Here is a 26,150-nt window from a genome sequence, read left to right as displayed (position 1 = left end):
GAAGTTTCCTCCTGTGTGTTCAACTGAATGCAGCAGAAGTCTTGGGCAGATTACGTGGAGCAGCTGTGGAACACTGTGCAGGGAATCCAAGAAGAAACAGACCTCCAGCGACCACAAAACACAATTGAAGAAATATGCAACAATATAGGCTGGGCATGGTGTCTCACGTCTGTAATTTTCAGGGCTTTGGGAGGCCGAAGTGGGAGGATCCCTCAAAGCCAGGAGTTGGAGGATCCCATGTTGCCAGACTGGGCAACATAGCAAGACCCCATCTCCAAAAAAAAATTAACAGTTAGCCAGGTGTGGTAGTGCACACCTGTGATCCCAGCTGCTCGGGAGGCTGAGGCAGGAGAATCGCCTCAGCCTGGGAGGTCAATGCTACAGTGAGCTGAGATCATGCCACTGCACTCCAGCCTGGGCGACAGAGTGACATCCTGCCTCTAAGAAGGAAAAAGGGCATGGTGGTCCCGCCTGTAATCCCAGCACTTTGGGAGGCCGAGGCAGGTGGATTATTTGAGGTCAGGAGTTCAAGATCAGCCTGGCCAACATGGTGAGACCTCCTTTCTACTAAAAATACAAAAATTAGCCAGGTGTGGTGGTGCGTGCCTGTAATCCCGGCTACTTGGGAGGCTGAGGCAGGAGGATTGCTTGAACCTGGGAGGCGGAGATTGCAGTGAGCCGAGATTGCACCACTGCACTCCAGCCTAGGGGACAGAGGCTGCACCACTGCAGCCTTGACTTATCGGGTTCACGTGGTTCTCAACCTCACCCTTGCCAGTAGCTAGGACTGCAGGCACAAGCAACCACGCCTAGCTAATTTTTGTATTTTTTGAAGAGACCGGGGTTTGCCATGTTGCCCAGGCTGGTGTCGAACTCCTAGGCTCAAGTGATCCGTCCGCCTCTGTCTCCCAAAATGCTGGGATTACAAGTGTGAGCCACTGCACTCGGCTAATAGTAATGAACTTTGAACAGAAGGAAAAGATGTTATTATTTACTTAGTTATGGTTTATCTGTATTTTCTAATTTTTCTAAACATGTAAAGATGAAATTCTATTAAAACTCAATAAGACCTCAGAACAAAAAAAGTAGAGTATAAATATTTATTTTAGTTGTACAAACTTGGTTTCTGGAAAAAGAATGGAATAGATTTTCTGAGAAAAAAAAATTCACTTTGGCCGGGTGCGGTGGCTTACGCCTGTAATCTCAGCACTTTGGGAGGCTGAGGTGGTGGATCACCTGAGTTCAGGAGTTCAAGACCAGCCTGAGCAACATGAAAAAACCCCCGTCTCTATTAAAAATACGAAAATTAGCCAGGCATGGTTTCAGGCGCCTGTAATCCCAACTACTCAGGAGGCTGAGGCTGTGGAATCGCTTGAACCCAGGAGGCAGAGGTTGCAGTGAGCTGAGATCACACCATTGCACTCCAGCCTGGGTGACGAGCAAAACTCTGTCTCACAAAAAAAGAAAAGCCAACTGGCTGAAAGGATTAAAAAAGAAAATATGATCCATCAATGTGCTATCTACAAGATAAACATTTTAAATTAAAATAAACAGATTGAAAGTAAAAGGATACAAAGATACAACCTTTAAATAGTAAGCAAAAAACCGCCGAAGTGGCTGTACTAATATCAAGTGAAATACACTTTAATTTAAAGCAGGGCTGGGCATGGTGGCTCACGCCTGTAATCCCAGCACTTCGGGAGGTGGAGGCAGAGAGATTACTTGAGCCCTGAAGTCAAGATCAGCCTGGGCAACATGGCATAATCCCATTTCTACAAAAAATACAAAAATTAGGCGGGCATGGTGGTGCCCACCTGTGGTCCCAGCTGTTTGGAAGGCTGAGGGGGGAGGATCATGTGCGCTGGGGAGGTCGAGGCTGCAGTGAGCTAACATCAGGCTCTTGTTCTCCAACCTGGGCAACACAGTGAGACCCTGTCTCAAAATAAAAAAAATAAAAAAGGGTTGAGATGGCCGGGCGCGGTGGCTCAAGCCTGTAATCCCAGCACTTTGGGAGGCCAAGACGGGCGGATCACGAGGTCAGGAGATCGAGACCATCCTGGGTAACACAGTGAAACCCCGTCTCTACTAAAAATACAAAAACTTAGCCGGGCGAGGTGGCAGGCGCCTGTAGTCCCAGCTACTCGGGAGGCTGAGGCAGGAGAATGGCGTGAACCCGGGAGGCGGAGCTTGCAGTGAGCTGAGATCCGGCCACTGCACTCCAGCCTGGGTGACAGAGAGAGACTCCGTCTCAAAAAAAAAAAAAAAAAAAAAAAAAAAAAAAGGGTTGAGATGCAAAAAAGGACATCATTTTTTATTTTTTATTTTGTTGGGATGGAGTTTCGCTCTTGTTGCCAAGGCTGGATGGAGTGCAATCGGGTGATCTCGGCTCACTGCGACCTCTGCCTCCTGGGTTCAAGTGATTCTCCTGCCTCAGGCTCCCAAGTAGCTGGCATTACATGTGCATGCCATCACTCCTGGCTAATTTTTGTATTTTTGGTAGAGACGGGGTTTCATCTTGTTGGCCAGGCTGGGTTCGAACTCCTGACCTCAGGTTATCCGCCTGCCTTGGCCTCCCAAAGTGCTGGGATTACAGACGTGAGCCACCGTGCTGGCCAAAACCTTCATTTTCAAAAAGGCTGGGTCAGGCATCATGGCTCATGCCTGTAATCCCAGCACTTTGAGAGGCCAACGCCCATCTCTACCAAAAATACAAAAATTAGCTAGGTGTGGTGGCATGCACCTGTCATCCCAGCTACTCCAGAGGCTGAGTCAGGAGAATTGCTTGAACCCAGGAAGCAGAGGTTGCAGTGAGCAGAGATCGTGCCACTCCACTGCAACCTGGGGGACAGAGAGAGACTCCATCTCAAAAAATAAATAAATAAAGGCTGGGTGCCAGCTGTGGTACATAGGCCTAGTTTGCTGACTCCTGTACTTAAGATATAAAACTGAAGAACAGTGGGTGGGAGCTTCCCTCTAAAGGCACAGGACGGGCAAGCTGGTCCCTGAACAGTGACTTTATAATAACTTGTTACACTGTGTTTTTTCTTTTGTTTTTTGTTTTTCGTTCGGTTGGTTGGTTGTTTGAGATGGAGTTTGGCTCTTGTTGCCCAGGCTGGAGTGCAATGGTGTGACTCAGCTCACCGCAACCTCCGCCTCCTGGGTTCAAGCGATTCTCCTGCCTCAGCCTCCCAACTAGCTGGGATTACAGTCATGCACCACCACGCCTGGCTAATTTTGTATTTTTAGTAGGGATGGGGTTTCTCCATGTTTGTCAGGCTGGTCTCGACCTCCCAACCTCAGGTGATGAGCCCGCCTTGGCCTCCCAAAGTGCTGAGATTACAGGCATGAGCCACCGCACCCAGGCTTTTTGGGTTTTTTTGGACAGTCTGGCTCGGTCGCCCAGGCTGGAGTGCAATGGCGCGATCTCAGCTCACTGCAACCTCTGCCTCGTGGGTTCGCACCATTCTCCTGCCTCAGCTTCCCGAGTAGCTGGGACTGTAGATGCCCACCACCATGCCTGGCTAATTTTTTGTATTTTTTTTTTTTTTTTTAGTAGAGATGTGGTTTCACTGTTTTAGCCAGGATGGTCTCGATCTCCTGACCTCCTGATTCACCTGCCTCGGCCTCCCAAAGTGCTGGGATTACAGGCATGAGCTATCGTGTCCAGACTAATTTTTGTATTTTTAATAGAGACGGGGTTTCACCATGTTGGCCAGGCTGGTCTCACACTCCTGATCTCAGGTGATCTGCCCGCCTTTGCCTCCCAAAGTGTTGGGATTACAGGCATGAGCCACCGATTTCGGCCAGCTGCCTGGTAACACTTGCACAAAATGAACCTGTTACTTCATTTTTCCCCACTGCCAATCACCTCCCCCCACATCTTAGACCATCACACTTCCCTAACCTAGAAACAGCCCTCAGCCTTATCTCCAGGGAGATAAGGATTTGAGCGCTGTTCTCCCACCTCCTCACTTGGCGGTCTTGTGAATCTATCTTTTTTCTTTTGCAAAACCCGTGTCACAGTGATGGACTTGCTGTGCACAGGCAGAATGGACCTCGACCTGGCCAGTGACGCTGGACAGCCACGGCCGCCTCCAGACAGCAACTGCTGTCTCTTTCCTTCTGCCTTCCAAGTCACACATAAACACCCCTTTTGGCCAACTCTTCCTCTGGGAGGCTTCTCCTCAAGGGGCACCAGCACTGATGGGGAAGCCAGAGACAGGCAGCTCAGGATGGGGATGAAAAGTCAGGCATGCGGAGGCCGACTTCTGCTCAGCCCTGCTCCCTTGGATAGAGAGGCTGGAGTCCAGGGCATCAACCACAGGTCTTGGGACAAACCCTTGGCCCAGGAAAACAGAGCTGGATGAATCCTTGAACACCACGAGATCCACCGTCTCACTCCCCAGACGGGAAAGTCAGGCTCTGACTCCTGCTGTGGATTGCCGCAGGTCCCGGGCCGCTAACTCCCTTCTCTCTGGCCAGCACCACTGCAGCCTGGGCCTCAGCTGGTGGAGAGAACTGGGCTCACCCACCGCCAAGGGAACTGCAAAAAGGGCACACGGCAGTCCTGGGCAGAGCCCCGGGCCAGGACGTCAGCCAGTTGCACAGCAGGGAGGGCACCTGCCCATCTCCACAGTCATCCTCCTCCTGGGCACCCTTACCAAAAGGCACTCCTCGAAACAAAATAAGGCCACGCGCCGTGGCTCATGCCTGTAATCCCAGCACTTTGGGAGGCCAAGGGGGGTAGAGGACGAGGTCAGGAGATCGAGTGATTCCACTTTTCTTCTCTAGTAAGTTTGGACATTCAGATCTAGTTGGTCTTTTATCATAGAACTTCTAGTGTGCCCGAGTCTTACATTGTGAAGATCCTTTTCTACAATATTACATATAAGAGGATATAAATGATACGAGATGAGATCAGGCTGGATGAGAACTGATACTTGTAAACATACTTTTTAGATGAAATCTCTGATTGCCATTCACTTTCTATTTGAACTTGTAAAAATAAAACACATTGGCTGGAGGGTGGAAGTAGGAAAAAGATTTATGTCTTTTAATTGCATGTCATTGCTTCGTATCGAGACAGAACATATAGTATCCCTGGCTTTGGACCTACAGAAGGAAACACATTTTTCTACCTGCTGTATGCCAGCGGTTCCTGAACACCTGGAGGGCTTATTGCAGCACAGATTGCTGGTCCCTACTCCAGAGTTTCTGATTCATCAAGTCTAGGGAGGGGCCTGAGAATTTACATCTATAAGACATTCCCAAGTGCTCCTGGTTCAGAGACTATATTTTTGAAAAGCACTCTTATCTACTAACTGTAAATTGTAGAACTTTAGAAAAAAGCTTAATTTGGTCTGGGATAAGAAGCACACAGATAATGGAGCAAATCATGAAAAAGTCAATCCTTGATCCCAGGTAACAAGCACTACACAGTGACAGAACACAACTCTTGGTTTTCATGACTGCAAGTCATAGCCAAGTATCAAGTGAGAAATTCAGTTTCATTTTCAGGGCTTAGAGAGGCCAGGTGATTCTAGAAAAATAGGATTTAGTGATTAACCTCATGAGAGTAGGAGTTATTTATGTCCTTTTTCTCTCCCCCATCACTTAGCATTTAGCCTTACTTTAGAGGGTCCTGTATTTGTTTTAAACTTGTAAAGAACTTTGAGTGCTTATTAAATGGAAAGCTTTCCACGTGTGTGTGTGTGTGTGTGTGTGTGTGTGTGTGTGTGTGTGTGTGTGTGTGTGTGTGTGTGTGTGTGTGTGTATGTGTGTGTGTGTGTATGTCTGTCTGTGTGTGTGTGTTTTTAGAGACAGAGTCTTGTTCTGTAGCCCAGGCTGAAGTGCAGTGGCATGATTTTGGCTCACTGCAACCTCTGCCTCCCAGGTTCAAGGGATTCTCCTGCCTCAGCCTCCCAAGTAGTTGGGATTACAGACACCTGCCACCATGCCCAGCTAGTTTTGTACTTTTAATAGAGACAGGGTTTCATCATGTTAGCCAAGCTGATTTTGAACTCCTGAACTCAGGTGACCCACCCACCCCAGCATCCCAAAGTGCTGGGATTACAGGCGTGAGCCACCACACCTGGCTCACAAGCTTTATGTTTTTAAAGATATTAGACATGTTTCTTGTTTTCTTTTTTGTTTTTTTGTTTTGTATTTTTAGAAAAACAAAAAACCCTTAACAATAATGTAGGAGAATAAGAGAAAGGTTTTCCAAAAAAGAGAAATCATTGTGATTATTTACCTTAGTGGAATGTTGGATAATATAGTCTGCTTTATCAATCATCAAGCACACTATAAAATTTCCATTTTCATAGGATTTGTACCTCAATTGAGGTAATCCAGTTTTAAAGTCTGTAAAGTGAAAGCCAGCCCCGCCCCTCTCCTGGAGTGGGCGGGGACAGCGGTTACATGGCGGCTTTCCATGTGACATCACAGGTTCTTCAGGACAGGCTGCTGTCTGGCCACGCCTCCTTTCCCTTGCATCTTTCTCATTGACCAATAGGCTTGAAGCATTAAGGCCACGCCCCATTCTGCATTCTAGTGTGGCCCTGGTTACGCCTCCTCTGGCTCAGTCACACAGCTACCTGGTAGGTGACTGGAGGTGTATAGTTGTCCTCGCCTGGATTGTGCTGATGTGGCCCCAACCCCACCGCCCTACCCATCCCATGATGTCCGAAGAAACCCGACCGATCAAATTGGCCAAGGCCAAGGAAAAGGTAAAAGGCACCAGGTTGTGGCACCCCAACCCAGCCCCAGGCGCCCTCTGACAGTCAAGCTGCTGCCAGAGTCTGTGCCACTGCTGAGGCACACCAGGCTGGGAACCCCCCAGTGCCCCTGGGCTCCCCACACCAAAATCTTGTGAGCCAGCCCAACCCCCTCGTGAGTCCTGCCCCTGTCCTCACCAGCCACCCCAGGGTGACTTTGAGCTGGTGACTCCCAGGGCTTCCCACTCCATACTCTGCCCTTACCTCCTGCTACCCCAAACCCGACCTTCTTGGGCTCTTTGGGCTCACGTCTCCAAGGACCTGGGTGCCCTAGAACCTGCCCTCACCGGTTGTCCCCTGGTCACTTTGGACAGGTGACTCCTGGGGCTCCCCGCTCCATACTCGGCCCTCACCTCCCGCCGCCCAAAGCCTGACCTCCCTGGGCTCTTTGGGCTTGCATCTCCACCTGGGTCCCAATCCTGTGACCCCCACTCCCCAATCTCAAAGCAGCAACTTGGGCATTGCACTCCTGTGTCCCCCCCACCACTCCACCGAGGAGTGGAATGTAGTGATGTCACAGTCCCTCTAGGAACTGTCATTACTGCCACGAGACCGGTCTTTGGTCTTAGGACCCAGTCCCCTAAGTGTTCTTGCCCATTTCTGGTTCCTCTGGTTGTAGCACAGGTTTCCAGCTGGAAGGAGATTGGGGACTGTGGGACATAGGAGACAGAGGTTTCAGGCTGCCTTACTTCCTTAACACAGACGCTGACAGTGTGAACAGCCTACACCTCCCCCATGAGCTCAACACATTGACGGTGTTCTGGGTGGCAACGGGAAAACGGGTTTAGTTTGATTTTTCTCCCAGGCTTCTACTCTCCAGAGAGACTCGAACATTGTTTCTGAGTTCTCCACCTAAGACTTGAATTCTGCATTGTTCTGGGACCAGAGTGCCCCTCAGTCAGTGGTTGCTGGAGTGAGATCTGCCTATCTTCTGTGGAACAGATCTTGGGAAACTGAACTTGACAGCTTGAATCTTCCTCATCTCATCTCCACCTGGGGTACTTCGAGTGCCACAGGATAAATATGGGGCATCTTTCTGAAGCATCAGTTTCCCTTGATTCTACCGAGAGACAAAACATTAATGTACTTAGGGGTGACAGTCACATAGATGTATAAGAGTATACAAGACTTCTCTCTGAAACGAGGGTTGGGTTGTCCTCTTTCTGTTAAGTTCCCAGATTTCACAGAAAGGCTGCCTTCTGCCATGAAGATACATTAATATAAATTTTGAGAAGTACTGGTGCACTTCTTCACACTAACAGACGTGTGAGGGTGTATGACTCTAAACCACACAGTGTACAGTTCCTGCCTACGTAATATTTGCTTTTCTGCCTTTGCCTCTGGTTTTGGTCCCTGGCAGCTGCTGACTTGTGGCAAAATCCCAGAGCTCAGAGTCAGAAGACTGAGTTTAAGTTCCATTAGTGCCTTCTGTTCAGCCATGGTATCAATCCCTCTCAGTCACTGATTGTGACAACACTTCCTACAGTTGTTGGTGGCATTAAATCAGATGGTGCATAAGAGTATTTTGTAGAAACTGTAAAGCAGGATGTGACTGTAGGAGCTTGTAGTTCTCATGAATATATATCACTGCTCTTCCTTTCCACAGTTGAGAGACTACCATCCCCAGGCCAACCCTAGTGTTGGTACAGGAGCAAGCGACACCAAAAAGAAGAACATAAATAATGGTGCTAACTCTGAGACAACCACTTCTGGAGGTTGCCACTCACCTGAGGATGTGAGTCTTGGCTGGCCAGGCTCCTGGGGACAGAGGGCCCAAGGGGTGGTGGAGGGTAATTGTTAAGACTGTGGAAGAACTCCCAGGCACTGCTTAAGAATTCTGGGTTTGAATCCTCTCCATCTGCTGGGGATATGATAGAGGGCAAATTCCTTGAGCTCTTTGGGCCTCTCTTCTCACATCTGTAAAATAGGAGTGGTTTGGTTTTACCTACATTGGTGAAGTTTTAATGAGATTTATCATTGTTGTTTTTATGTTAATCCCTAGTCCACGGCCTACTGTAAAGTCTCCTTCTCGGCTTGCGTTTCCTGAGGTAGAGTTAGAGAGTATCAGAGGTGTCTGTTAGCTCTGAGAGTCCGAGAGTTAAAGGCCCACTAGAATGGAAACCTCGGGACCGAGGGTTCCTGTCTGCCTTTTCCGTCCTATTCTCCCGCTGTTAAGAACCGTCTCTGGCCCGTATGTGCTCAGTCAATGTCCATTGAATGAAGGCACCTTTCTAAATCACAGGCTGGCAGAAGGGTGGGCTTTTCTCACACTCCATCTCTGAAGGTTTCTGTGACTGTCTTTTCGAGAGAATCTAGTTTCATACTTTGAGTTCTGTGGCTGTGGGCAGAAACCAACAAAGACCCAAGTCCTTTTTCTTTGGGAGTTGAGGAGAGTTTACCAGTTTGTGTTCCCATTGGGTCTGAGAACTTTACCTTTAAAATCCATCCCTGGCCCCTGCCCACCGCTTCCTGGCCTGGGGAATAGACTCGAAGGGGCCACCCTCAGTCACCTTCCTTTGACTCTCCCCACAGAAACAGCAGAACCGAGCCCAGCTGGAAGAAGTGACGTGATTTCTTTGTTTGATCATGACATGACTGCTGGGTTTTGGAAGCACTCAGCAGTAGAGGCCCCAGTCTCATCTTGCCCACTCCCAGCCTGGGGAAGAAGGCACACCCCCCAGATCCCACCCCGTCCCCACAGGGTTCCTGATAACCTGGTCCCATGGGTGGGCCTGTCCTGGGGCAGTGGTGCCGTTCTGGGGGCATGTCTCTTGCTGTGCCATCTCTGCTTCCCCCTAGTAAGAGCTCTGTCTTCCTCTTTCTATAGGAAAAGAAGGCAAGCCACCAACATCAGGATGCCCTAAGGAGGGAGCTAGAGGTGAGTGGAGGGTGTGAAGTTCCCTCCTGTCCTCTGGAGAAGGTTTCTTTGCTTCTCTTTCAGCACTTGCTTTTTTTTTCCCCAAAGGCCCAGGTTCATACCATACGAATGCTTACATGTGAGAAAACTGAGCTTCAGATGGCACTCTATTACAGCCAGCGTGCTGTCCAGCAGTTGGAAGGTAGGAATCTGGTACCCCATCATCCTTCAACCTGGCACTTTGACAGGCCTTTATGGGGAGTCCTTTGGGCCGCATCTGAATGTCTCTCATTCCAGGAGAGTGCAGGCATCTGGTCGGCCGCCTGCATGATTCATGGAATTTTGCAAGAGATTTAGAGTGGGATCTCTCTGCTGTCGCTACACAGAAGAAGAAGGCTGACAGGGTGAGTCCAACCCCCTGCCCCATCCCCTGGGAGCCCGGCTTCACAGATGGAGGAGTGAGCCTAAAAGTCCCTTCTGCAGGATGGAGTGTCCTGCCCAGAAGACAGCATGGCCATCTCTTGCTGCTTTTGTGTGTGGTGGTTAGAGGCTGAGAGGGGCTGAGTCGGCTGCTGTGGGTGAGTTGGGGGGCGCTGTGGGGAGTGAGCACCGGACATAGAGCTCACAGGCCAAGTGCCCGCCCTGCCCATATTTGACTGTGGCCTTGGCCAAGTCCCAAGTGGCGGTTAGGATGCTGGTACCATAAAGGTACAGAAGAGTAGCTTGAGTATGTTATTATTTGTGTTGAGAGAGGGAACCTCTGTGTGTGTGTGTATTATGGGAACATACAATAAACATGTTTGTAAGGATCATAAACATCTCAGGAGAGAGGAACAGTGTTGGGGGGAGATATTTCCCTTCTGTACTTTCTGAGTTTTGGACGATTCGAACGTATCATCCTTTCAAAATGTCAACAAATGATTAATTTCCTCCTCCTTATCTTTGCCCCTACCCCCAGGGAAAGAATGGGCTTAGAGAATCAGATATACCTGGGTGTTGAAATCCCAGCTCTACGTGATCTTAGGCAAGCACTTAACCCTTAATACCCCATGTTTTTCATCTATACGATAGAGGTAATAATGGTAACCGTCTCCTATGGAGGTTGTGAGGATGAAATGGGATTGTTAGTGCAGTGCCTGGTGAAGCAGTCAGTAAAGGTTCCAACAGTGGTAGTAGTAACAGTAAGAACAATAGCAATACCATCTGATGTCTCTGGGCCCCTGCTAGCCAGCTATGAATTCCGTCTCTTTCCCTGTCCCTTCCACCTTTACTGAGTTCTTTGAAAGACAAATGAGGGCCAGGTGCTCTGGCTCATGCCTGTAATGCCAGCACTTTGGGAGGCCGAGGCTGGCGGATCACCTGAGCTTGGGAGTTCAAGACTAGACTGACGGACATGGAGAAACCCCATCTCTACTAAAAATACAAAGTTAGCTGGGTGTGGTGGCACATGCCTATAATCCCAGCTAATCGGGAGGCTGAGGCAGGAGAATTGCTTGAACCCGGGAGGCGGAGGTTGTGGTGAGCTGAGATTGCGCCATTGCACTCCAGTCAGGGCAACAAGAGTGAAAATCTTCCTGAAGAAAAAGAAAAAGTAAGAAGGAAAGAAATAAAACAAAACAAAAAAGAAAACCAAAGGATACCCTGGGCTTGGAAGTGCCTTGAGAGCATGTCAGGTGTGACTGGGAGTGGGGAGTGGTGTGTGGAGTGGTCACAGTGGCTGTTGTTCCTGGTCGGCCAGCCGCTCCTCTGCCTGCTCTATCCTGACTTCACCTTTCTCTATTTGCAGTACATCGAGGAGTTAACAAAGGAGAGGGATGCCCTGAGTCTGGAACTGTACAGGAACACGTAGGATGGGGGATCGTGGGATGGGAGGTCTTGGGGTTCTTAGCGTGGGGGGTGTGCTGGGAGGTGGGGGTACAGGTGAGCATGGTGAGAGGCTCATACAGGTTTTCATGTGTGCACAGGGAAGCTCTAGTGCCGGCTGTGCCACTGACTCATGGGCTAGCCTCAGGCAACTCATGTCTTCTCTCTGGCCTGCCACCTGGGGCTTTAAATTCCTGGGGTCCCATCCAATGCCACGGTTCTGTGGTTGTGGGGTGAAAGTAGAGGGTTGATCACCAAAGCAGTCCTTTCTGTTCTTCGTTCATTCCTTTATCTACCGCCTCTGGTTGTAGCATAACCGATGATGAGCTGAAGGAGAAAAATGCTGAACTACAAGAAAAACTTCGACTTGTAGAATCTGAGAAGTCTGAGATCCAGCTCAATGTAAAGGAGCTAGAAAGGAAGCTGGAGAAGGCCAAGCTCCTGCTGCCACAGGCAAGCAGCTACCGCCCCGGGGGTTGTGGGATCCCTGTCCGGCTGGGACCATGGTCTAGGGATCATGCGGGATATGGGGAGGCTCCAGTCAAGAGCTAGAAAATTTGGGCCCTTGTTCTGGTCCCGCCATAGAATCCTCTAGAGTGTGCTAAAAATGTCCAATGTGGGGCCCTGCCTGGGGAATCAGAATCTCAGAGTTAGGGCTTAAAAATATATATTTTAAAGGATCATGGGTGAAAACCATTGTTTTATAGATTACATTTATATGACTATCCTATGAGTCTGTTTCCTTCTGAGGTTCAAACCAACACTTTCACTGTTCCAGCAGCAGCTGCAGGAGGAGGCTGACCACCTGGGTAAGGAGCTGCAGAGTGTGTCCGCGAAGCTCCAAGCCCAGGTGGAAGAGAACAAGTTGTGGAACCGCCTGTACCAGCAACAGGAAGAGAAGATGTGGAGGCAGGAAGAGAAGATACAGGAGCAGGAAGAGAAGATACGGGAGCAGGAGGAGAAGAGGCAAGAGCAGGAGGAGAAGATACGGGAGCAGGAGGAGAAGAGGCAGGAGCAGGAGAAGGAGATGTGGAAGCAGGAGGAGAAGATAAAGGAGCAGGAGGAGAAGATACGGGAGCAGGAAGAGAAGAGGCGGGAGCAGGAGGAGAAGATGTGGAGGCAGGAGAAGATGCATGAGCAGGAGGAGAAGATGCATGAGCAGGAGGAGAAGATACGGGAGCAGGAGAAGAGGAGGCAGGAGCAGGAAGAGAAGATTTGGAGGCAAGAGGAGAAGATACGGGAGCAGGAGGAGAAGATGCATGATCAGGAGGAGAAGATAAGGGAGCAGGAGAAGAAGATGCACAAGCAGGAGGAGAAGATACCAGAGCAGAAGAAGAAGAGGCAAGAGCAGGAGGAGAAGATGTGGAGGCAGGAGAAGAAGATATCGGAGCAGGAGGAGAAGATGTGGAGGCAGGAGAAGAAGATACGGGAGCAGGAGGAGAAGATGTGGAGGCAGGAGAAGAAGATACAGGAGCAGGAGGAGAAGATGCACAAGCAGGAGGAGAAGATACGGGAGCAGGAGGAGAAGATGCACAATCAGGAGGAGAAGATACAGGAGCAGGAGGAGAAGATGCACAAGCAGGAGGAGAAGACACGGGAGCAGGAGAAGAAGAGGCAGGAGCAGGAAGAGAAGATGTGGAGGCAGGAGGAGAAGATACGGGAGCAGGAGGAGAAGATGCACGAGCAGGAGGAGAAGATACAGGAGCAGAAGAAGAAGATACAAGAGCAGGAGAAGAAGAGGCAGGAGCAGGAGGAGAAGATTTGGAGGCAGGAGGAGAAGATCCATGAGCAGGAGGAGAAGACACAGGAGAAGGAGGAGAAGAGGCGGGAGAAGGAAGAGAAGATATGGGAGCAGGCGGAGAAGATTTGGAGGCAGGAGGAGAAGATGCGTGAGCAGGAGGAGAAGATACAGGAGCAGGAACAGAAGATACGGGAGCAGGAGGAGAAGATACGGGAGCAGGAGATGTGGAGGCAGGAGGAGAAGATACAGGAGCAGAAGGAGAATATGCACAATCAGGAGGAGAAGATACGGGAGCAGGAGGATAAGATACACAAGCAGGAGGAGAATATATGGGAGCAGGAGAAGAGGAGGCAGGAGCAGGAGGAGAAGATGCGGAGGCAAGAGGAGAAGCTACGGGAGCAGGAGGAGAAGATATGGAGCCAGGAGGAGAAGATACGGGAGCAGGAGGAGAAGCGGCGGGAGCAGGAGGAGAAGATATGGAGGCAGGAGGAGAAGATACGGGAGCAGAAGGAGATAATACGGGAGCAGGATGAGGTGATGCGGGAGCAGGAGGAGAAGATGTGTGAGCAGGAGGAGAAGCTGGGGAAGAAGGAGGATATGCTGTGGGAGCAGGAGGAGAAGATGTGTGAGCAGGAGGAGAAGCTGGGGGAGAAGGAGGATATGCTGCGGGAGCAGCAAGAAAAGCTGTGGGAGCAGGAGAAGAAGATGTGGGAGCAGGAGGAAAAGATGTGGAGGCAAGAGAAGAAGCTAGGGGAGCAGGAGGAGAAGATGTGGAGGCAAGAGGAGATGATGCGGGAGCAGGAGAAGAAGATGTGGGAGCAGGAAGAGATGATATGGGAGAAGGAGCAAAAGATACGTGAGCAGGAGGAGAAGATGTGGAGGCAGGAGGAGAAGATGCGGGAGAAGGAGGAGAAGATGCAGAGGCAGGAGGAGAAGATGCGGGAGCAGGAAACGAGGCTGTGGCAGCAGGAGGAGAAGATGCAGAAGCAGGAGGTGAGGCTGCAGGAGCTGGAGGAGAGGCTGGGGGAGCTGGGGCGGAAGGCCGAGCTCTGGGGGAGCAGGCGGAGGTGGGTGCAAACCCTGGAGATCATACAGAACGACCTCACCACAACTTAGCAGATGGTGGTTCGCTCCCTCTGCTTTTCCACCAGTCTGTGGCCTACAGCTTCTATGGTGGGAAGAAGGGTGTGAGATTTGAGGCTGGGGAGGGAGGCATGGGCCTCTAGGCAAGGGAGGCAGTCACTTAGACCTGGAGGAAGGGGCCAGGGGCCAGGGGCCTGGACAGATAACAGAGCCCCACTGTGCCCTCGCCACCCTGTTTATGGGCCCAGAATCTGGAAGCCAGCCACTGCCTACCCTGACGCCCATCCTGCAGGTGGAGCTGAAGAGCCAAGAGGCTCAGAGTCTGCAGCAGCAGCGAGACCATTCCCTGGGTCCCCTGCAGCAGTACGTGGCCGCCTATCAGCAGCTGGCCTCTGAGAAGGAGGCTCTGCCCAGCTGCAGCAGCAGGAAGCTCAGGGCAAAGCGGTGGCCGAGGTGGCCCCCCAATAGTTGCAGGAGACCCAGTTGAGGGAGTTGATGAGGGTGAGGCCCTGAGGGGGATGACCTGGCAGCCTCCGTGCCTTCTCACTCTCTTTTCTGGCCCCTTAGGAGCACCTGGAAGCTGCCATCTACCGAGCAGATGACAAGAAGGCAAAAACAATAAACATGTAAAAGCCGGCAGCAAGGCCTGGAGAAGAGTCAGCTGCCATGTGACTGTTTAGAATATAGTCTGAGCCCAAACCTGAAAAAAAAAAAAAAAAATTATTTATTTTAAATTGTGGCAAAATACTGGTCAGGCACAGTGGTTCATGCCTGTAATCCCAGCAATTTGGGAGACTGAGGTGAATGGACCACCTGACGTCAGGAGTTCCAGACCAGCCTGGCCAATACAAAAATTAGCCGGGCATGGTGGCGCATGCCTGTAATCCCAGCTACTTGGGAGGCTGAGACAGAAGAATCGCTCGAACCTGGGAGGCAGAGGTTGCAGTGAGTTGAGATCATGCCACTGCACTCAAGCCTGGGTGACAGAGCGAGACTCCGTCTCCAAAAAAAAAACAAAAAAACAAAACAAACAAACAAAAAAACAAAAAAAATCTTTCTTCCTTATCTTCCTTACATGTATGTTTCTATTGGTTTTTTCTTGTATGTTTGTATTGTTTTTTTTTCTTGTTCTTTCTCATTTAGTCTTGTCTTGTCTTATGGCGTTGTTAGTAAACTTTTATCTGCCTCCAGAGAGTACTGACTTTGACTTTATGGCACACAATTGGAGTAAGCGCAGATCACCTTCGTATAGTTTGGGACTAAGCTGGTTCAAAGCAGGTTTTAGTTTTTGTGACGACTGGTCTATTTTTTATTCATTTGGACTCCTAGGGGTGACCCTTCCAGGGTTCCCACCAAGGTCCCATCTCCTTACTGGGACCCAAATTCTCATGAGGTCATTTCAGTCCTGTGAGTGCCAAACATCCAGCCAGGCTCTCCAGCCTCTTAACCACCACTTCAGACTCAGTTTCTTAACCTCTTAGCCCTCTACTGTTCACCAATCACATAATGTGGGAAAAGCACTACAGACTGTCAGGGTCACCTCCTAGGCCTGGTCACTCAAGTCCTGACTGAGGTCTCCAATTACCTTCAAACAGTTGTTTTTGGTGGTGGGGGCACATTTTTGTGCAGTTTCTCTAACTGCTTTTGCGGGGAGGCTAATCTATAACAAGCTACTCTGCCTTTAGTGAAAGTTGAAAACCTTCATCTGTCTTTTCTTTTTTTTTTTCTTTTGAGATGGAGTCTCGCTCTGTTGCCCAGGCTCCAGTACAGTGGCGTGATCTCTGCTCACTGTAACCTCTGCCTACTGGATTCAAGCAATTCTCCTGCCTCAGCCTCACGAGTAGCTGGGACTACAGGCCTGTGTCCCCATGCCTGGCTAATTTTTGTATTTTTAATAGAGACAGGATTCAACCACGTTTTCCAGGCTGGTCTCGAGCTCCTGACTCAGGTGATCTACCAGCCTCGGCCTCCCAAAGTGCTGGGATTACAGGCGTGAGCCACTGCGTCTGGCCCATCTCTCTTTTAAAAAATGTTTTAAAATTGAGGTATAATTTATCTTCAGTGAAATGCACAGATCTGGTGTATATTTTCATCAATTTTAATAAATGCATTACCCATGTATCCCACCTCCTTTGAAGATATAGAACATTCCTATCATCCAGAAAGTTCTCCTGTGCTTTAACCCTGTCCGGCACTCCCCCAGCAGCTGATGAACGTGCTGACGACATTGGTACAGGATTCTGGCCTCCCCAAAAGAGCTGCTTTGAGAAGCCTGCTTGCCTTACCCAGCACTAAGTCCCTGTCTGCTCTCTCAAAATTTCCATCTTTAAACTGGTTGTACCTATAACGCTCCCTGGTCAAGTCAGTAGATAAACCCTGAAAATAAACACCCCTTCCTGGCCCAGCAGCCCACAGCCTAATCTTTCCTGTAAACCCAACTATCAGTAATGTCACTCGCTGGCTGGTTCACCCTCACTGGGGTGGCAGCTGCACAGGAGCAGCTGGGCTCACCTGTTAAGCAAGAGGCCAATAGCTGGACAGTGACACTCAGACCCCAGCCTGGGTGAGCCTGGCTGAAAGCCCCCTTCTTTCTGGTCTGACTGTGGAGGGGCGGGGGCGGAGCATAAACTCTACTGCCCTCCGCATCCTTCAGCTGTGCTTCCTCCTGGGAGACGGAGCTGTTTATTAATTTGGCCAAAGCCTTCTTGAGGGCTGTAGGTTTGACAGGCTGAGTGTGTGGGGGCCACCATGCTAGAGAGAGGCTGGTGTGTCAGAAGGCAGCCACCTGGCCAGAAGAGGGGCAACCCCCTTGGTGTCCTCCTTCCCCTGGCTGGAGACAGCGCCCTGCACTCTCCACATGTGACTGCTCCCCTCAGAGCCGCTTCCAGGGGAGGGGTTCTAACCCTGTGGGTGGGGACACTGTGTTAGTTTACAGTGGGCCATGGCTCCCTCTGACATCTCCAACTCAGAGGCAGTGGAGAGATGAGAAATTCCCTGCACCTCCTCCCTCAGCACCCACCTCTGCACACATCCACATATGGAGCCCTGACGGTGGTCTCTGGGAGTGCCGCCATCTGCGCCTCCTTTCCATGCCTGCAGCAGCCATGCCCACTCTCCAGACCCTCACCCACCTGGATCAGTTGGGGCTGCACTGCCTGGGGTCCTGCCCCTATACCTGGGCCTCTGTACCCATCAGTTCCCCCAGTCTGGTTCTTATTTCCCGCAACAAGTAGGGAGCCGGTAAGGTCACCTGCTGAGCAAGCTGGGGGAGAGAGTAGGGTGGGGCTGGGAGGATGAGGAGGAGAAGCTTATGGTCGTGCTGGAGACTCAGTGGACCAGAGTCTATGCAGGCCCATTGGCTGCCTAGACAGTGGTGACCCCGCTCCCACCCTCGTTTCTTCTTTAACAAAACCATGACCGCATTAAATATTGGACACCTACAAACCTCATAGACCCTCCTCCAGCCTCCCCGCCATGTATTGGTGAGTCTAAGTCAACTCTAGTCATTTCATTCCTCTGGACACTGATTGCCTGGGGCTTGGGCATGAGCTGCCTCTTCACCTGAGCCTGAGCCACACGTGTCCTCTGCACCTACCAACTGATGCACTGGGTCAGGGAGAGCTCCGTCTCGATGGAGATGAACTGTGAGGAGCTGGTGGCCGGGCGGATCAGGTTGTTGTAATGGGTTTTGTTCAGAGGGTCATCCATCAGCTTCTGCTCGGCATGGGCCATTCGGCAGTCCCCTGGGTAAACACACAGACATGCTGGACCCTTGAGCAGCTGTCCCCCACTGCAGCTGACAGCTACAAAGAGGGAGCCGAGAGGGCCAGGGAGCACAGGCACCTCGAGGGCCGGCTCAAGCAGTGAAGGCGCTGGCGGGACTGGCACTCCCTGGGAACCTCAAATGACATTCATGACAGAGCTCAGTTACCTCCTCCCATGCCACACCTCTTCCTCCTCCTCCTCCCTCGATCAATGAACAGCATCCCACGCTCCACACATCTGATACGAAACTGGGTGTCTCTTCCAGACTCCTCCCTTGGTTCATTCAAGTGGCCACCAAGTCCTGTCTGTCCTCCCATCTCCACGGCTACAGCCAGGTACCTGCCTCCCCCGCCCTGACCACCTTCTGTTCTCTCCACCCGCACTCTGTCCCCACCATCCATGTGCCATACAGTGGCAGACTGGTCTTTCTACAGCACACTGGACTAGCGCCCTTCCCTGCCCACAGCTCTCAGAGCTGGAGGTGGAGTTGAGACTCATGGTTTGACATTCAGAGCTCTTTCCCCCTCGGCACTGGCTTATCCAGAGTGCTCACAGTGCAGGGCAGGAGCCCCTGACTCAAATGTGGGTGTGGTGCACAACTGGGTCATAGGCTTTCCCTAAGAAGAGACAGGACTGAGATGCGGAGCTTTTCTGGGTTCAGAGTTAGACCCACAGAGTGCAAGGTTTCTCCGAGACACCAAATGGAGGGTCCAGCTGGCAGCTGGCTCCTGGTCTGGAGCTTCAAGGAGAGGTGTCAGCTCTGAGCCACATCCAATAGCCAGCTGAAATGCAGCCTCCTGCAGGGAGTCCCTGGAGCTTCCACAGCCTCAGATCTGCCCCTCTGCATACCCCAGATCTCTTGCCAAGTGGCGTTTGGCTCTTCATGTCATCTCCCTCCCATGGCTGGGAGTAAAGGTGAGGTGCAGGGACTTGAGCTTGTGTACTCTGGTGTCTTAACGGAGAATGTGTCAAGTAGAGTGGAGGTGGCTTGGAAAGAGGGAGACTCAGAGGAGAGTGAAGGACACTGACCAGGCGAGCCTGGGAACAGGAAAAGAGATGAGCGTGAGCAGAGGAAACTGCTGGGGCAGGGGGCGGATGGGAGGATCAGGGAATGAGGGGGCTGGAGAGGTGGGGGTGGGGATGCCGGTGCCAGGCTGCCTGGCTCACCAGGCTCAGGAGTCGGTTACATCCTCCCACAAGGGCCAGCTCACCTGGTCGCCCCAAAGCCCTCCCTCTGTGGGTGGGACCAGAGGGCCCAGAACATGGATTACCCAATTGAGCAGGACAGAGGTGGACTCAGGTGGTGCTGGGCTGGACTCCTGGCTGTGGGGAGCAGCCACCACCCTGCTACTGCATCCACTTTCCAACTCGCTCCCTGTCTGAACAGATGCAATATGGGGCACCTTGTGAAACGTGCTGGGGGGTACACCTGCTGCCTGCTGCCCCTCCTGCAGAGTGCCCGGGCTCTCCAGAGGGGATTCCTGTGGAGGCTTGGCCTAGATTCTGAGTCCTGCCTCTCACACCCAGGGCTGCTACCCCAGAGGCCAGCTGCTTGAGTACCCTGGAAGCCTGTCTGTAGCCCAGGCTACAGCTGGGTCCGTCCCACAGCCCTTCTTTAGTGCATCTATTTGGACTGACTGCTCATTTCATAGGTGTGTCTGGCATGTCTAAGGCAGTTGTGGGGTCAGAATGTGCAGCTACTAGCCCCAGCCCTGCAACAGTAGGAGAGGCTGGACCCCGTATCTCTACAGTCCCACCGGGCTGGTGCGAGCGGGCTCCTGAGTCCAGGGCTGCTCTGCAGGCTGTGGGGCTCATGCACCAGCTCTGAGCCCACCTGATGTGCTCAGGTTGCTCACCTTTGGGCCTGTCCTGCCTCTCTGGCATTCGGCTGACCCTGAGGGCCTCTCCCTCATCTTGACCACCAGCTACGGGCTCTGACTTGGAGGTTCCCAGAACCTTAGACCATTTGGCCCCCTCTCCCATTTCTCAGCTGAGGAAACTGAGACCAGAGAGGGAAAGCAACTTTCTCAAGGGCACCCAGCAAGTCAGAGACAGAACTGGGTCTAGGAGCCGCTTCTCGACAGAGATTCTCCCTGTCCCCTGAGCCTATTTTAGTGCTTCATTAACTTCCCTGTAAGGAGACTGCCCCGCCGAGGCTGGAAATGGTGCTGTCCAGGGCGGTGTGTGCCCGTGACTGTGCCTGTGTTTCTATTTGTGAGTGGGTTTGGGGGTGGGGATGAGGGGAGGGAATAAACGGCAGGGATGCTGGGGCTGGAATGCACTCCGCCTCACCCCAAAAAGGGGCGCAGGAGAGCCCAGCCAAGCACAGCACATGCTTCACCTGGAATCTGCGGAATGACTGGGAGGCCGGCTGGGCTCAGAAGACAAGGAACAGGCCTTTCCCCACAGATGACGGGGGGCCCAGGATGGGCGGAAGCTTCTGCTGCAGCTTTGGGGGTCACATCCCAGCCCACGGGCTGACAGTTAAGCAGAGAAGCCGCCTCTAGGGGTCAGTCATGATCCAGTGATTCTGATGAGGAGGGGTCCCCACCAGCCTCTGTCCAGGGTCTTGTCTGGAAAAACTGCTCCCTGGCAGAAATGGGCTGATAATTTGAAAGGAAGCCGTAGCTGAAATTCTAAACTGTGTGAGTGTGTGTCTAGTTTGAAAAAGGATATCCGACTTCAACATTTATATTGAAAAAATGGAAAGCTATTTCTCTTGTTTTGGAATACAAACTACAGAAAGCAACAGTTAACAGAATCTTATTGGAAAGGTCAGATTCTGCATCTGGAAAGGCACAGTGACTTTCAACTGGGGTGTGTGTCCTTCACTGAGGAAGGGAAGGTGAGATTTATGTTTAGTGAAAGGCAGCTATGAATTTACCTTTTATAAAGAACTTGCCACATACTATTAGTGCGTTTTCAATCATGTCAGAATCACCCGGATGCCTGTGTAAATGCAAGTTCCCAGGCTTCATTCTCGGAGATTCCGGTCCTGTGAGCCTAGGGTGGGGCCCGGAAATCTCTATGGGGTGATGCAGGCTGCCCCAGGACCACACCTAAGAAACGCTGCAACTGCCCCCCACACACATCCAAGTCCCCAAATACGTAGGCAGGCATCTCATCTCCATAGAACAGATAGGAAAACTGAGGTCCAGAGTGGGGAAAGAAATGGCACAGGGTCACCCAGCAAGTAGTAGCAGAGCCACGACACACCCACTGCCTGCGGACACCACCTGTAATGACAGCTCCACCTCCCTTCAGGAACCTTACCTACCCCCACCCCTACCTCCTGCTGCCCCTATGGTGGGTCTCTGTCCAAGGAAGATGTAGCCCTGGTCCTCTAGGCTGACTGGGGCTCAGAGGAAATGCTTGGCGCAGAACGTAGGAGCTAGAAGAGTCCTTGGAATTCAGGTGGGGAAACTGAGGCCCAAAGAAGGGAGTCCTCAGATTTGAACTGTGTCTGGAGAAGGTCTGGGTCTCCTTCCTGAGTGGTAGGTTTGGCTTCACCAGCCTGGCCCTCAGTCAAGCTGGCTGTCCAGGCCCGCCACACCTCGGGGTGGGTGACCAGAGGCGGTGGTGCCATAAAACACGTTTCCTGGGAGATCCACCCCCAAAGCTCAAAACATTCCAGGCCTGGTGATTTGGGCACGCCCCCTTCCCTCTCAGCCTCGTTTCCCCATCTCTACAATAGCTGTGTTGGAGGAGATTTCTCTCTGAGACTGAGCTGCAGATGTTCTCCCGGGTGCCCACACCGCCCAGGTTGCTGGCTCCTCTGTGTCCACTCTTCAAGACAGTCAGCTCTTAGGTGAGGAAGGTGCCTTGGCCCTATCGGGAGTAGTAGCTGGTGCCCCCGAGCCTCCCAGACCAGTGGGGATGACCCAGGCTGCCAGCAAAGCTGCTGCCCAGCCCACAGACACTGCCTGAGAGGGTGGCCCCGGCCCTCGCAGCAGCTCTGAGAAGAGGCAGCCCTCACTTCAAAACTCACAGAGCCACCCATGCCTTCCCTCAGCCCAAAGAGGCTTTTAGGAAAATGAATCATCTCAAGTTCAAACCCATGGGGTTGCTGAAAGACGAGACAGTACAGGGTGAGCTGGTGCGAGGGAGCGCGGCTCTGTGCAGACTCTGCAGGGAGGGCACTTAGGAAAATGGACTGGAGTCTGGGAGGCTGACCAGCTCAGGGTTAAAGGGAGGGGATGGAGCTGGAGTGAGCTGGCCTCATCCTCCCCCTTGGGCTTTCCAGCCTGGGCTCAGGTGATTCAAGGGAGCAAACACCTCCTTTTCCGGACCAGGGAGTTCTCGCCACGTTTTGGAATCTGTACCATTCCCTTGTGGGCTGGGGGGCAGCTCCCACCTCCAGACCTGGCTGGAACTGCTGCCTCAATTCTGGATCCCAAAGAACCTCTGGCAGCTTCTCCATCTCCCTCCCAGTCCAGCCTCACCTCCTCCCCCGTGAGGGCCCCAACAGCCAATCTGACAACTGGAGGAACAAGGCAGGAAGGGCAGGGTCTGAGGGAGTGACCACCTCCGAAGGCAGCTCGGCCACCTTCTCTCCAGGACTCTCAGGCTTGCTTTCATATCGCTCCCTCGACATCCTTTTGCTATAATCTGGCATCTAGACAGACAGATGGTCTTTAAAAACAACAACACTGTTGACGTGGAGCAGACGTCCCCTTTGGGATGGTTTGGAGAAGTTAGGGTTGAGGGCATCCTCTCTTCGGCAGACTGCGGCAGTAGTAGGGGAGATATATAAAGTATATAAAGGCCGGGCGTGGTGGTCACGCCTGTAATCCCAGTACTTTGGGAAGCCGAGGAAGGAGGATCACTTGAGGCCAGGAGAACAGCCTGGCCAATATTGCAACATCCCGTCTCTACTAAAAATGTAAAAATTAGCTGGGCATAGTGGTGCACACCTGTAGTCCCAGCTACTCAGGAAGCTGAGGCAGGAGAATCACTTGAACCCGGCAGCTGGAGGTTGCAGTGAACCGAGATCCCGCCATCGCATTCCAGCCTGGGTGACAGAGTGAGACTCCATCTCAAAAAATAAAAATAAAAAATAAAGTAAATAAAAAAGACATGCCCAAGCTGAAAAATAAGTTAATCATTATCTCCATGAATGAAAAGCAGAAAAGAAATGCAAAGTGGTTGGAGACTGAAGAGCCTGGACCCCGCTGGGCTTTGGAAACCAAAGATGGTGGCAGGTCCTTTGGGATAAAGGGACCAAATGACTCCTAGCTGGAAGCTGGGAGTTTGGGTGGACCCCAGTACTTGAAAGGCTGCTGCCAGGTGCAGCGGCTCCTGCCTGTAATCCCAGCACTTTGGGAGGCCGAGGAAAGTAACTCATGTCAGTGTGAAAGCAAATCAGACAGGACAGGGCAACATGGAGGGGAGGAGAGCCGAACCAGGGCCTGGTTCCAGACCCGCCCCTTTGAGCCAGGCGCACAAGTGGCTCTCTGCACAACATCAAGGGTGAAGGAAGACATGCTTTCAGGTCCACTTTAACTCAGGTTCCTAATGTGACAGCAGGCTTGTCAATCCCACTTGCATTGTGGTGCACATGAGAAAACTACCAGCAGTGTGAGTGAGGACAGAAGCAGGAGACAGAGGAGCCAGGGTTTGGGAATCCCACAGCAACCCACAGGCCCTCATCACACACACAAGGATGCGCCCTCACTGGGCTCACCACACCATTCGACATCACCTTTCAGCCTCACTACCTGATAACCTGCCTGGAGAACCCCACTGTAACACAAGAAACAGGGCTAGAATCTAGCGTGGAAGCTACACCTGAAGGAGCAAGAGACGGTAATACAATACAGTGACATTTTTAATTTATTTCGTTCATATAAAATTTAGAGCCATAATCAAAACGTGTAATTCTGATGGGGTTTACTACTTACAAAAACTTCACAGCGCTCTATTTTCAAATGCAAATGGTGTTCTGTGGCTCCTGGCCGGCATGTAACTAAAGAGTTACTCTGAAATCCATTTCACAGCTTATTTTTAGCAAGCAGCAATTTCTTCAACCCAGGTCTTCCAAGGGAAAAAAGGACATGAAATGTATCCAAAAGTCTCTTACAATCTTTAGATAAACTACTGTTCAAGAACCGCATCCGCCAAGTCAACACATCAAGAATCCTTCGATCACAAACACTTAAGGTGAGAAAACAGGGTCTATCGGTGTGGGAGACGGACACATTATCCACGCTTATGAAACGGTCTGGACTATCGGCTACTGAAAAGCTGTGAATGCATTTTTCTTTTTCTATTTTACAAAATTTTGCTGAGGTGATAACTATGTTTGTTTCTATTCTATTTTTTTAGTAGGTACATCCTTATTATAAATCAACTGTAGAACCAATGTCCCATACGGGACCCCACGTGCCAAAAGAACCAAAGAGTCACACGCAGCGAAGATGAAGACACAGGAGACAACCTGTGTGGACAGCACAGAGCCACCTGCCCAGGACACCAGTGGAGCCACAGGTGCAATTCAACATGTTCTTAGCTGTCTTAATAAACATGGCCAGGTGCGGTGGCTCACACCTGTAATCCCAACACTTTGGGAAGCCGAGGCGGGCAGAGTAACTGAGGTTGGGAGTTCAAGACCACCCCAGCCAACATGGTGAAACCCCATCTCTACTAAAAGTACAAAAATTAGCCAGGTATGGTGGCACGCATCTTTAGTCCCAGCCACTCAGGAGGTTGAGGCAGGAGAATCATTTGAACCCAGGAGGCAGAGCCTGCAGTGAGCTGAGATCGCGCCACTGCACTCCAGTCCGGGCAACAGAGTGAGGCTCCATCTCAGGGGAAAAAAGCAAAACAAACCAAACAAAAAACCACATGAGGCCGGGCACGGTGGCTCAAGCCTGTAATCCCAGCACTTTGGGAGGCCGAGACGGGCGGATCACGAGGTCAGGAGATCGAGACCATCCTGGCTAATACGGTGAAACCCCGTCTCTACTAAAAAATACAAAGAAAAAAAAACAAAAAACTAGCCGGGCGAGGTGGCGGGCGCCTGTAGTCTCAGCTATTCGGGAGGCTGAGGCAGGAGAATGGCGTGAACCCGGGAGGCGGAGCTTGCAGTGAGCTGAGATCTGGCCACTGCACTCCAGCCTGGGCAACAGAGCGAGACTCTGTCTCAAAAAAAAAAAAAAAAAAAAAAAAAAAAAAAAAAAACACATGAAATTAATTGTAATAATGGCCGGGTTCAGTGGCTCATGCTTGTAATCCCAGCACCTGTGTCCACTAAGTTCATTTTTCTGGCTGTGGACGGCAGGCCCACCCCACGCTGCAGGCCCACCCCACGCTGCAGGCCCACCCCACGCAGCAGACCTACCATGGCCCCATGAACAGGCCAGCTGAGAGCTGGGGCCACTGCCCAGGGCTCCCTGCTCTGTGCTCAGCTGCCTGATCCAACCTGCCAAGGCCCAGCTTTCTCTATGTGTAGAAACAAAAATCAGGAGCACGAGTTTACAAACAGCACACTTTTATGAAATAGAGGTATAAATGTGTTTCATTGTCTAATAAATCTCTCTCACAAATCACCTTGCTCTTCCGCTCCTCTTGAGCGATCATGTTTACACAACACTGCCTGACCGTTTTCGCTTCTGCCAAGGTTAGCCTCTGTCCGCAGGCTGAGTCCGACTTCTTCCCACCTCCTCCTAGTCCGGCCTTCCAGAACAATGCTCACCAGTATTTCACATGGACTTTAGTTTCGAAGAGAAAAGTTACCTTACAAAGTAGTATGTATAACTCTGTAGTATATAAAGTGAGGCAATGATAGAACCAGTTTTAAAAATAACCTTCCATGATGATTTTTATTTGTATCCACGTGCTTATTACTAAGAATCTTTTTACATGTTTACTGCACACCTCAATTTCTCTTCTGTGAAAAACTTTTGAATATCATCATACCCTCCAAATTCTCCTCTCACCTATGTTGAAAAGGGTCTGCTCTTTATCCTAACATCTGTACTACGTAATTTTCAGAATATTCCTTCCATCACCAGATTTTGGAGATCCTTGTGCTGGATTTCACTATCTTAATATGAAAACCAATAAT

General features: G+C 51.1%; 1 protein-coding gene and 1 pseudogene across 1 annotated transcript; one reads left to right on the top strand and one right to left on the bottom strand.

Moving 5' to 3' along the window:
- The first annotated feature begins 6,480 nt into the window (after window positions 1-6,480).
- Window positions 6,481-15,048, top strand: LOC126957910 (golgin subfamily A member 6-like protein 22). Its single transcript, XM_050795850.1, has 9 exons — window positions 6,481-6,728; window positions 8,383-8,511; window positions 9,604-9,654; window positions 9,742-9,835; window positions 9,931-10,037; window positions 11,420-11,478; window positions 11,808-11,949; window positions 12,275-14,230; window positions 14,888-15,048. Exons 1-9 carry the CDS (start codon window positions 6,645-6,647, stop codon window positions 14,948-14,950), a joined length of 2,685 nt encoding a protein of 894 aa, XP_050651807.1. The 5' UTR covers window positions 6,481-6,644; the 3' UTR covers window positions 14,951-15,048.
- Window positions 15,049-18,819: 3,771 nt separating this feature from the next.
- LOC126959267 (uncharacterized) lies at window positions 18,820-22,679 on the bottom strand (annotated as a pseudogene).
- Window positions 22,680-26,150: the final 3,471 nt, after the last annotated feature.

The sequence above is a fragment of the Macaca thibetana genome, chromosome 7, assembly GCF_024542745.1.
Source record: "Macaca thibetana thibetana isolate TM-01 chromosome 7, ASM2454274v1, whole genome shotgun sequence".
NCBI classification, from domain to species: Eukaryota; Metazoa; Chordata; class Mammalia; order Primates; family Cercopithecidae; genus Macaca; species Macaca thibetana.
The sequence above is the reverse complement of the archived record's forward strand: the minus strand, read 5'-3'. Positions and strand labels throughout refer to the sequence as shown.

Coding starts and splice junctions, on each gene's coding strand:
- LOC126957910 (XM_050795850.1), top strand. CDS start 6,645: ATGTGGCCCCAACCCCACCGCCCTACCCATCCCATGATGTCCGAAGAA. Junction 9,836..9,930: donor TGCTGTCCAGCAGTTGGAAG/GTAGGAATCTGG, acceptor CTCTCATTCCAG/GAGAGTGCAGGCATCTGGTC. Junction 11,950..12,274: donor CCAAGCTCCTGCTGCCACAG/GCAAGCAGCTAC, acceptor TCACTGTTCCAG/CAGCAGCTGCAGGAGGAGGC.